We start from the raw sequence: 12,196 nt of genomic DNA on the forward strand, positions 1-12,196 counted from the left end.
TTCAAAAGCAAGAAAACATAGGGGAGGAAAAGGAAGGTTAGAGAAGGAATTGGACCTCTGAATTGAAAACCCTGGCTATGGGGCTGACTTTGAGTCGATAGCTGAGATTAGTCTCAAAAGTTGTGATTGATTCAAGGTCACTGCTAACCTTATGGGGGGTTCAGATTGGCGAGTCACATTCAACACTTCGGCAAGAGATTACATGGTGTTAATAGGTGAAATTTGAGATTGAACAGAAACTAGATTCAAATAGCTTGTTATTTTTTCGATATACATAAGTGCCCTATATGTACCCCCCCCCCCCCCTTTAATAGCCCTACTCATTTCCTCTCCTTCAACTCTCATCATGGAAGAATTGTCATGGGTGAACCACTTGTGGTTCCTCCACACACTCAAATCTGTTTTATTTCTCACACTTCTCTCTTAGTCTGACAATTTTGTCTCACAACTGATCATTGTACATGTATTAGGTTGTACCTGTGAATTTGCCTCATCTTGAATCGGTACTACATGTACACTTTTCATGAAATCAATTTCAACAACAAATTTAAGTAGGGGAAATTATTTGAAAAGTTGGAATAGTTTTTCCATCCATATTTTCAGCTTTAAGCTCGATGGACATTAAAAGTTGATATTCTGCTAATTTGTCTCCTTTTCTTTCTCTTTGTATTGTCATCTATATAATATCTCATTTCATTCCTTTCCCAGCTTGTTCCTTCTCTTTTCATCTTTCCCCATTTCTATCTCTTTCTCTCTCTTGTTTGTTCCATTTTTTTTTACACCCTCTGCTCTCTCTCACATACACCAACACAAAAATCAAACGTACTATTCATTCATATCTCTGTGTACCCTTTGTTTATATCAACCCGAAGCTTAAAACAATGATCTGGGCAACCTACTGTAACTGCCTTTTTTGGGGAAATAATGGCCAATTTCATAAAAGATTCAACATCTGACCCCTAAGTTTCTTGGTTCTTTTACTTGAGATCAGGAACTGCACAAGCCATGATAATCTGAGAGTATGACTTTTCATATGAAGTTGGAAACAAAGAAAGATCACTTCATGGAGTTCCCACATTTAGGGTATCAGATTACATATTTTATGGAATTGCCTTAACATATACAATGCTTTACATCTGAGACAACCCCAGCAAAGATTGAGATTTTTCAAAGAGTATTTAGAGTTCAAAATTTATTCAAATATCAGTTTTAAACTCATATTTCTTCACCTCATACGATAATTTAATTAATCAGAATCAACAGTAAGCACAACACACCTGAGTAGTGAAGAACAATTTGCTCAGGTAGTATTTACAAAAACACAACCAACAAATGATAAAATTCAAAGAATTCATTTGAGAAGAACCTCATGTTCTTAGATGGGCAATGACAAAAAATGCTTTCAAATTCTAATTTTGTTACGAACCACTGTAATAAATCTCCATCTTGCAAAAATATTGCATAACAATGTGCAAGAAAAATGTATATCTTATTTACTTAGGATTGATTTTAGAGTTATATATTTCCAAAATAGGGCAATAAGGATTATGGTCTGGTGCGTGTATGCACATAATGTTCTAGAATCAAGATAATTAGTCCGATGCATTAAATTTTTCTGACGTCAGATTAAGATGATGATGAATGTGTTTTTCACTTTGGCTTGTCAACTCATAGAGGTACAGGAACAACGGTGCTAAACTCTAGTAGAATATAAACATCTGATGGTATCTACAGGTCAAGTGGCACATCATATCTTGGATGCAAATGTCCCTTCTTCTCTCTGAGTATCCCAGTTCTCAACCTGTAAACCAAGATCACACAGATTCATTGTATTAAAACAACGATAAAAGGGATCAATGGTTTGTCATGAGGATCACTGAAAAGGTTCATTTGGGGCCCGTCTTACAAAGAGTTACGATTGATCAGATCAATCGCAACTACGGAAAGCCAGCAACGTCAACATCTAAAATATATGTTTGTTCAAAATATTTTCTTGACAATTCAGTATGCTTCTCTTTGTTTTCAAAGGACATAGAGCAAATTTCCAAAAGAAAAATTCTGACATTGATGGATTTCCATATACTTGAGATTGATCGGATCAATCATAACTATTTGTAAGACGGGGCCCCGATTTGTGAGCAGACATGACAAAATTGTTAATTCACAATCACAAAATTTACCTGTTTTTTGGTAAGCTTTCGCTTGCTAGGCTTGCAAGCTTCATCTCACCATAGCTGTTGTAGCTGGTGCTGTTGCTAATGCAGCATACCAAAAACAGTAAACAATTTTGTGATTGTGGAATGAGGAATGTTCTCGTGTCATGAGGATGAGGATGTAAAGAAAAGATGAAAGAGAAAACTACATGTACCAATGCGTTGTTGGGAAAGGGTACAAGGAGAGTCTTTAGATCTGAAAAACATTTGTATTAAAGCTAAGTTCAAGTTCTGGTATAGAGATCTAATTTCGATAGGAAATGATTGGAAGCAATACTGGGGCCCGTTTCATAAAGAGTTACAACTGTTGGAACTTTGCCATTATGGCAACTTCCATGGCAACAGGGATCAGTAGCCAATCAAAATCAAGGTTACCAATCCATGGTAGTTGCCATAATGGCAAAGTTACAACAGTTGTAACTCTTCATGTGGAATGAGTAATGGGTAATGTAGGAGCGCCTTGAGCACCTAACAAGGTGGATATGTGCGCAATATAAATACCCTATATTATTATTATTATTATTCATGAAACGGGCCCCAGAAATCTCTGTCACATGCCAAAATGCTTATCTTTAGAACAAAGTTTAACCAAAGTAATTCAGGCTTGCTTGAAATTGTATTCAATTAATTTTCCACACGCTTTTCCTAGTGTAGCTACATGTATATGCATTAACACAGGAAAAAACATGAGGGACCACACAAAATGGATGGGTATTTTTCAGTAATTTTTCTGATTTTCAGTTGCTTAATACACTCTAATTATTTTCCTGAGAAAAACCTTTGAGTGAATATTACTTCTTTACAGTTTCCATAATTTTGCTTATTAAATTTCATTAAATTCTGTGAACTTTTTTTTTTTTTGCTTAGCAGTACCACAGTTCATAATGGGGTAAAATTACTTTGGAAAAGCAGAAATGTGTGCTTCTGGCAGAATAAGAAGTATACCATATCTTTGAGGGGAAAAGAGGTGGGGGGGGGGGGAGGTGGAGGGGGTAGAAATAAGAGGATTTCTACTACTAATTTTTTTATGGCAGAAAGAAGCTGCTGAAAACTGCTTATCTAATAAAAGAGAGCCAATGGAGTAAATTAGAGAGTCAAAAGGGGCCTAAGCTTTCGATCCTAGCAGAATCTTCTTTGGAGGCAAAATGACCACTTTTTTATGTAAAAGAGATATTTAGCTTGTGAACACAAGGAACTTGGATTGAATTGCACTTTACAGTGTACAGCGCCATGTACATGTATGTACATGGCATTGAGCTGGCACTTCACAGGAATTGCATTGAACACCATACACATCAAAGTCAATATGCAACAAGCATCATTTTGTACTCTACCTAATTATCTAAAATTACATACATGTATCTGTTCACAAAACAAAATGATTTTTTTATACCAACATCTTGAAATCAGACACATGTTTAATAGCAGACAATGAAATGTCCATGTGTAACAGCAGTTTAATAGACTCATATAAAGCTTGGCTGATATCTGATTTATATGATCAAATTTGGGCAATAGATGTAATATAATAGATCATAGATCGAGGCCTGTCCATATATATCATTAAGATAATTATACTCACCCATGCAAGTGGACATAATGACTTGTAGACTCTCCTGAAGTATTCACAAGGCTCGTAGTCATCTCCCTTCTTTTTCTGGCAACGGTGGAAATCTACATAGTTCTGCCAGCAGTTCTTGGTCTGGTTTGTGTTGGGGAAGCGGGCATCAAAAGGTGCAGTCCTGTAGTTCTCAAGAATTTCCTTGAATTCCGACATATTGTGCTATTTAGAATGATACAGAGTAAATGGAAAGAGAGAGGAAAAGGTAAATAAACAGATGAATAGATCAAAGTATTTTTTTTCCTTAATTTTCAAATGTTGATCTTGCAGCCAAGGAGGAAAATTAATCATCTCTCCCCTACCATTTTGCGAAACAAGACAGGCATACATTATCTGCAACCTACCGTGTACAGTGGTCTGAACTTGTTCTTTATAATTCTTTACATACATGTAAAGTACGGCCACCATCTGTACCATGAGTGTAACTACCATGGAAAGCTTGATTTTGATAGGCTGCTGAGCCCTGTTACCATGGTACATGTAGTTGCCACAATGGCAAATGTGTTAGGTACATTAGTTGCAAACTCTTTTATATAAAATGGGCCCTTGGTGTATTCTCGTACTGTTGTGCAGTGTCTCCCTACAAAGGGTCTGAAATAAACAACATGCAACTAAAAGACATCCTGGATCTTGAAGCTTGGAAGATCTATGTGACCACAAACAAGGCACTACAAGGGGAAGACTGGACATTTTGGGGGAATTCGTATTCATTTTAATACACAAATTCCCCTAAAGTATCCAATCTTTCCTAACAGTAAAATCACCAAACAAAGTGTCTCATCTTCCCTTTGTGTTTGCTTGTGATAATGTGTGCCAAACACAGTACAAGGGTCATCCATTCCATATAATGGCCACCAAGCAACAAGAAGCTGCATCTAGCACGGCGACCATACACGGGGCCACAGCAATCCGGCACAGCAACAACAAAAAATCGATCACCACTAAATCCTGTGAAACTTTTCCCACTTCACCGGTGCCGTGCCGTGTTGTGCCATACAGCGTTATTTGCCGGATTTCCAGATCGATCATCAAGCCATTTTCAGAGAACGGCACACGGCATTTTTCACTTCTGGCCAATCACAGCCCAGATATATTACATAATTGCCCACAAATCTTCTGATCAAGCGACCGATCGCCTGCGGTGATGGTCTGTGGGAGTTTACGTGTTAAATGCAAAATCGCACACATAGGTCTATGTGTATTACTCTGAAAAGAGGTGATCAAGACAACAGTCAACTCTAAAGGAACTGGATTGATCTGGCCATTCTTGAATGTGGTCGGGTCAGCAACTTATTAACAACAAATAGATCTAGGCCTTACATGTAGTGTCATTTTGTATATTGTAGAACTGAGCCCTAGAAAATATTAGAAGACAAGAAAATAAGGCTAAAATATAAGGCCGAAAATAGTACATCTAGATTCTAACTTCGTTAACGTTAGGGCCTACAGACAGCACTCAGTTTGGATCCAACAACGCTTTAGTAAATTCAGTCGTAGTAACATAACAGTTAGATATAACGTTGTTTCTGGGGATTTAGACTTCTAATAAAAGACTAATGATAGGCCTTCCGGCACAGCATACGGCACGGTATGCCGTTTTCCCGTTTCCACTGTCCCACGGCACGGCATTAAAAGCCGTGCTCGGATGCCATCCGGCAGGCAAAAACCGTCCGATGTTTCCATGACAACCAAAGGCAAAGAAAATGGCAGCCTCCACGAAGGCAGTAGATGAAGCTGTTGTAATAGCGTGTTCATGCGTTGTTCTCTCAAAGAGATAATGGATTCACGACATCAACAAAAAGAGAGATGAACACGGAGAATATTCTGTCCTATACAGAGAATTGGAGAGAGACCAAGAAAAGTTTCACTGATACTTCCGGATGAACATGGCACAATACCTTGAGCTGCATGGATTGGTCAAGCATGGTATCCAGAAGATAACAACAACATTCCGAGTCCCAATTTCGCCATGAGAGAGGTTGGCCATCTGTTTGAGGTAAACACAAGCATAATCATAACATTTTTACCAGTGTGGCCAGAGCTTTTAACTTTTTTTAGTTTGTTTGTTACATGTATATAACTTTACATGCAGATTTAAGGATTGCATACAGTGTTAAGAGATAATAAGTTGGAGTCTAGATCAAAGACTGTTTAGAATCTCAGTATGATTACAGTTTTTATCTAAGAAAATGATAGGCTACCATACAGTCCTACCACATGATGATGATGGTGATGGTGTTAATGATTATGATCACTGGCAAGTGGCATACATAAGGGGGCGTCGCAGTGGGGGGTATAAACACTTTTTGTGGTTGCACATCAGGACCTAGTGGGTGTGATTGAGTTTTTAAAAACGTGTATCAATCAGATATGATTATTTTTGTCTGGGACTAGACCTTTAACGTCACCATCCAAATATTGGATGTTATCAAAGCTCAAACAGGCGCGGATCCAGGGGGTTACCCCCTAAAAAGGAAATGGGAAAGAAAATGAAAGGAAAAGAAGGGAAAGGGAGAAATAAAACAAAGGAGAGAAAGAGAAAAAAAGAGATATAATAGAGGGGGGGGGGGGAAAGAAGAGGAAAAAGAAAAAGGAAGGAGAGAAAGAAATAACCCTTTTTTATTTACGCAAAATGAAAAGAGAGAAAAGAGGGATAAATAGGGAAATGGAGATGGGAAATTAAAAGGAAGGGGTGAGAGAGGACGAGAAAAAGAAGAAAAAAGAAAGGAAGAGGAAAAGAAAAGAAAAGAAAGAAAAAGAGAAAAGAATGGGATGGAAATAAAGGGAATAGGGAGAAAAAGAGAAAGAAAGAAAAGGGGGAAAATAGAGAATAAAAATAAAATTGAAAAGGGAAAGGACAAGTGCTTATACAGAATTATGTGCATGTCTTGAAGGGTATTATCAGTAATTTTCAGCTCTAGCTGCGCGATCGCATATAAATCATCCCCGAAGCTTTTGGTCTAATGGTTAAGCCTAACTTTAACTTAGTTCTGCGGTGCTAGGTTGGCACCACACGAGATAACAGTAGGCAGGATCTATCTAATGTTAGGCCTAGGTCTAATGTTAGATCTACATGTAGGTCTAGCCTTGATAGATAAATGTCAGAAGTTGTTTGATAGGCCTAGAACTTTAACTGCTTTGGTATGTTCAATCTCAATTTATAATATTTATTTTCACTTGGTCTTTTAAAGTGTTCAGCACCATTAAACAAGTGGAATGCCTCTGGCGGTCTCACCTGCATCACGCGATTCAATATAGCAGCAGTGCTGACTTTGAAAACTACTATAACTCGCACAAGATGTTCAGTGATACTTGGTTACTCTTATTTCCACGTTCTATGAACTAGACCAATACACTTACAGAGATATGATGGTAATTCAACAAATACCCCCAACGTGGCCAAAGTTCATTGACCTTACATGACCTTTGACCTTGATCATGTGACCTGAAACTCGCACAGGATGTTCTGTGATACTTCATTACTCTTATGTCCAAGTTTCACGAGTCAGATCCATAAACTTTCAAAGTTATGATGGTAATTCAACAGATACCCTCATTATGGCCAAAGTTCATTGACCTTTGACCTTGGTCATGTGACCTAAAATGGGCACAGGATGTTCAGTGATACTTGATTACTCTTATGTCAAAGTTTTATGAACTAGACCAACATACTTTCAAAGTTATGATGGTAATTCAACAAATACCCCCAATTTGGCCAAAGTTCATTGACCCTAAATGACCTTTGACCTTGATCATGTGACCTGAAACTTGCACAGGATGTTCAGTAATACTTGATTACTATTATGTCCAAGTTTCATGAATCAGATCCATAAACTTTTAAAGTTATGATGGTAATTCAACAGATACCCCCAATTCGGCCAAAGTTCATTGACCCTAAATGACCTTTGACCTTGGTCATATGACGTGAAACTCATGCAGGATCTTCAGTGATACTTGATTAACCTTATGTCCAAGTTTCATGAACTAGGTCCATATATTTTCTAAGTTATGATGACATTTCAAAAACTTAACCTTAGGTTAAGATTTTGATGTTGATCCCCCAACATGACCCTAAATGACCTTTGACCTTGGTCTTGTGACATGAAACTCAGGCAGGATGTTCAGTAATACTTGATTAACCTTGTGGCCAAGTTTCATGAACTAGGTCCATATACATTCAAAGTTATGATGGTAATTCAACAGATACCCCCAATTCGGCCAAAGTTCATTGACCCTAAATGACCTTTGACCTTGGTCATATGACGTGAAACTCATGCAGGATCTTCAGTGATACTTGATTAACCTTATGTCCAAGTTTCATGAACTAGGTCCATATATTTTCTAAGTTATGATGACATTTCAAAAACTTAACCTTAGGTTAAGATTTTGATGTTGATCCCCCAACATGACCCTAAATGACCTTTGACCTTGGTCTTGTGACATGAAACTCAGGCAGGATGTTCAGTAATACTTGATTAACCTTATGGCCAAGTTTCATGAACTAGGTCCATATACTTTCTAAGTTATGCTGTCATTTCAAAAACTTAACCTTAGGTTAAGATTTGGTGTTGACGCCGCCGCCACCGTCGCCGTCGGAAAAGCGGCGCCTATATAGTCTCACTCTGCTATGCAGGTGAGACAAAAAGAGTCCTCCATGTGGTAAATTGCCAATTCGTCCAGTCACCACATGGTCTACCTTCATTTAATCTAATGCCATTCCGTCCATCAACATTTTGTCTAACAACCATTTGGTCCAATAACCGTTTGGTACAACCATCACTTCGTCTAATCCCCAGTTCGTCTATTACCATTTTGTCTAATAACCAGTTGGTCTAATACCCATTTTCTTTTCATTCATTTTGCACAATTAAAACTTAAGTTTAATAATTATATGGACTATATGGCTATTGGACCATCTGGTTAATAGATGGAATGGCATTAGACTAAATGAAAGTAGACCATGTGGTGAGTGGACGAACTGATGGTAGACCAAACGATAGTAGAAGAGTTGGCAATAGGACGAATTGGAAATAAACACTCCATGTGTATATTTTTCCTTGGCTGATTTAGAATAATTTCCGCTGTAACAGTACTTGGAGAAGAGATAATAAGGGGCAAACCGATGCTATATTTTATATGCGATGTTTCAGACTATAATATGGAGAATAACTTCGCATTAGTGAATGAGTTTTAATCTCAAAAAGCCTTGACTCAGGCTCAGCTTTACATGTAGTTTGGCTAAGTAATACTAATAAAGACTGAGATGAACTCAAGTGGAGATATACATGTACATGTATTCGTCTGTTGTTCTGCTTAATCTGCTGTGGCCCGTTTCTCAACACCGTCATAAGTCTAACTTCTTGACTAAATCGGAGATAGTGAGCGACTTGTCCGCTCACCGTTTCACGAAGCCCTCTTTACCAAGATCGGGTACAACAACCTCACTAAATATTTATGACACCTCTGAACCTGTCATAACTTCTTTCTTAATGACGTAGTGGTATCACGTGGGTAGACTATGACATGCAAAAGCGCCTAGAAATTTGAAAATTACAATCTTACGTAATCAATCATAGAGGTTGAAATCACATTACAAAACAAGTGGATTAATGCATTCAATGATAAGTGTAATACAAAGAAACTATAAAAACTGTTGGTAAAACGCCACAAAACCATTCATTTTGAAATATTAAAATGATTTAATCGATAAAGATTCTACCACGTCAGGCCATCCATAACTGAACTTGTATTTTTTGTTTTCAGACCCCTATACAGTTGGATAAATTCTATCTCTAATTTATGCATACAATTTGTCAAATATTGTATGTTTCGGTATCAATGATTAAAAATGTTTCATTAAACTATATTTTGATGACGCTTGGAATCGTAAAAGACTGTACAATTATCGTCATTTTTACAAATAAAACCGTTATGGTTTACTTTCGTAAAATATCAAAATTGGATATCCCGGGGGTACCCATCTCAACGTCCACAAGTGATTTTTTAGTCATGAAATGAATTATTCATAATTTAATTTTATGTGCAACTGAATGCTCCAGTCTTCATGGTCTAAGTATGTATGATGCATAATTCACCTGTGCTATTATTTAAAAAAAATATATTTCCTAATTCATCACAATATTTGCAATTTTGCCATAATTTTTCTTTTTGAAAATTATGCTATTTTGTGACTAAGGCTACGTCTCGTCTGCTCTTTTTACCAATAGTATCGATATCAAGGTATTCTAGTTAAGAAGCCTTTCGAGAAACAGGTTTAGTAAGATTGGAACTAACTCTGTGGTTGGTGGATAAGGATATGACTAACTTGTCCATGTGTTGAGAAACGGGCCCCTGGACTACACCTTGCTTCACTATAGTATACCCCCTCCATATGAGATACAAAAAAGTGTAGAAAATTTTAGGAGAAAAAAAAAAAAAGGTTTTTAAAACTTGACTCCTCCCAAACAGAAAATTTCAGTCACTTTTGTAACCAAAAATTGTAATTTCCATACAGTTGCAATCTATTTTTTCATTTGTAATGTAGGGACAGTGATTTTCCGTTAAAAAAAATTGCCTTTTCCGTTTCAGAAAATCTCAAATTCCGTTTCAGCATGTCAGAAAACGGAAATTCCTTTTCCCCATAGACTTTGTACACATGGAAAAGTGACAATTCTGTTTACCCATTGAATAGCAATAAAACACTCGCGCTGGTCAAAATTTGTATCTGCCACTGTACCAACAACGCAATAGAATCTGTTCTAATCGGATCTATGCGGGTACACAAAATATTTTGACAAACACACTTGACATGAATATATCCTCACCTTTCACATTATTAGCATTATTTTACGGTTAAATGAAATTTCATTGATAATTTGGTTTTTTTTTTGGACATCATTATCCGCAGTCAACGACTTTCGTCAATCCGCCATTTTTGATTTTAAGACCTCGATATCGTGCTGTTACATCTTTGAACGTAGAGGGCAGCAACACACAACCGTGTTGTTCGAAGGATGTGTGCATGTGAAGCCCAACCCGGCGTCAGCCCGGCCAGCCGGATACTGGCGCGGGGTACAATCGAGAGTGGTGATATCGAGTGCAGTCACGATGTGTGAATTGTCATGATTATAGTGAAGTGAGATCGTGTTTTCTGGGGTTTTGTGGCCATTTTATATTCATATTTTGTTGAGATTTTGGAGTAATTTCTGTTCCTGTTGTGTGTATTTCCGTTTCAAAAGGCCCTTTCCGTGAATTCCGTCCGTTTTCCGCGATCGCGGAAAATCACTGTCCTTAGTAATGTGGGGATCATTTTTTTATTCACTGGAGCGCTCAAAAACTTGAATTTTGGGCATATTTTTTGGCAGGCCCTCTATTGGTGGAAAGTCAAATTTCAAGAAAATTTTCATTTTCCAATCTATTTTTTTAATTGAGAAAAAAATAATCAACAGACTTCAATTTATTTAAGAACCAAGTTGCAATGTAAACTGGCAGTGTAAAAAAATCAAGTATTTGTTCCCCAAACAAGAGAAAATATAATCCAAACATTGCCAACCGTATTTTGCCATACAGGGAATAGTACCAGAAAACCAGAAAATAGCCTTGTTCATTGAATGAGTGACATTTACCATATTTTTTCAAAATTTCTATTTTTTATGACATTAATAATAATATTCAACATTTGTATTAGTTAACTTACGGAAATACACATGATTTTTATTTAATTCAATGACTGTGTTTTTTGTTTTGGTCCAATTATGCTTTTAATAGTCTAATTGTCTGATAGTTGGGCACTTTACTCTAATGCTATTAAGCCTGAGTCGAATCGATTTTAAAATCGGTGTTCGATCGATGTCATCGAACTCCGGTGCAGATTTTGCCAAATCGGTGCATCGAAGAAAAAAAAAATATGTCGGCCAGCCGATTCATTTGGTTCACACAATCAAACATCAAAATAAACAGTAATATCCAACTTGACTACTACTTACTTCATTTATATTTCCCCCAAAATGAAACCGATTGTGTAATTATGATGCCTATTCACCATTAATTTGAAGTTTATTTCGATCATAGTTCGGGTCTTACTCGTCTGCCCGGCTCGTGCCGAGATAATTTATGCACGATGAATTTATGAATGGAAGTCGCCATTCATCGTGCATGCGCAGTACCGTGCTTTAATCAAATCAGAAAATGGCCGGAAATTGATGCGATCAACGTAAAGTAAATCTTGCTTTTCATGAACAATATTAATATCATGACCATAGATACATGATTTAATCGTAATATTTAACAATAATTTGCATATGATAATCATTAATATGATTTTAGAGCTTGATGTGAAACGTTTGTATTTCGTTTCAATTTT

General features: G+C 37.0%; 1 protein-coding gene across 1 annotated transcript; it reads right to left on the reverse strand.

Moving 5' to 3' along the window:
* Nucleotides 1-838: 838 nt before the first annotated feature.
* LOC129270618 (cytochrome c oxidase subunit 6B1-like) lies at nt 839-6,343 on the reverse strand. The gene is made up of 2 exons (XM_054907972.2): nt 3,796-6,343; nt 839-1,801 (listed from the first exon to the last, which is right to left on the reverse strand). Exons 1-2 carry the CDS (start codon nt 3,988-3,990, stop codon nt 1,748-1,750), a joined length of 249 nt encoding a protein of 82 aa, XP_054763947.2. The 5' UTR covers nt 3,991-6,343; the 3' UTR covers nt 839-1,747.
* Between the last annotated feature and the right edge of the window lie 5,853 nt (nt 6,344-12,196).

The sequence above is a fragment of the Lytechinus pictus genome, chromosome 10, assembly GCF_037042905.1.
Source record: "Lytechinus pictus isolate F3 Inbred chromosome 10, Lp3.0, whole genome shotgun sequence".
NCBI lineage: Eukaryota > Metazoa > Echinodermata > Echinoidea > Temnopleuroida > Toxopneustidae > Lytechinus > Lytechinus pictus.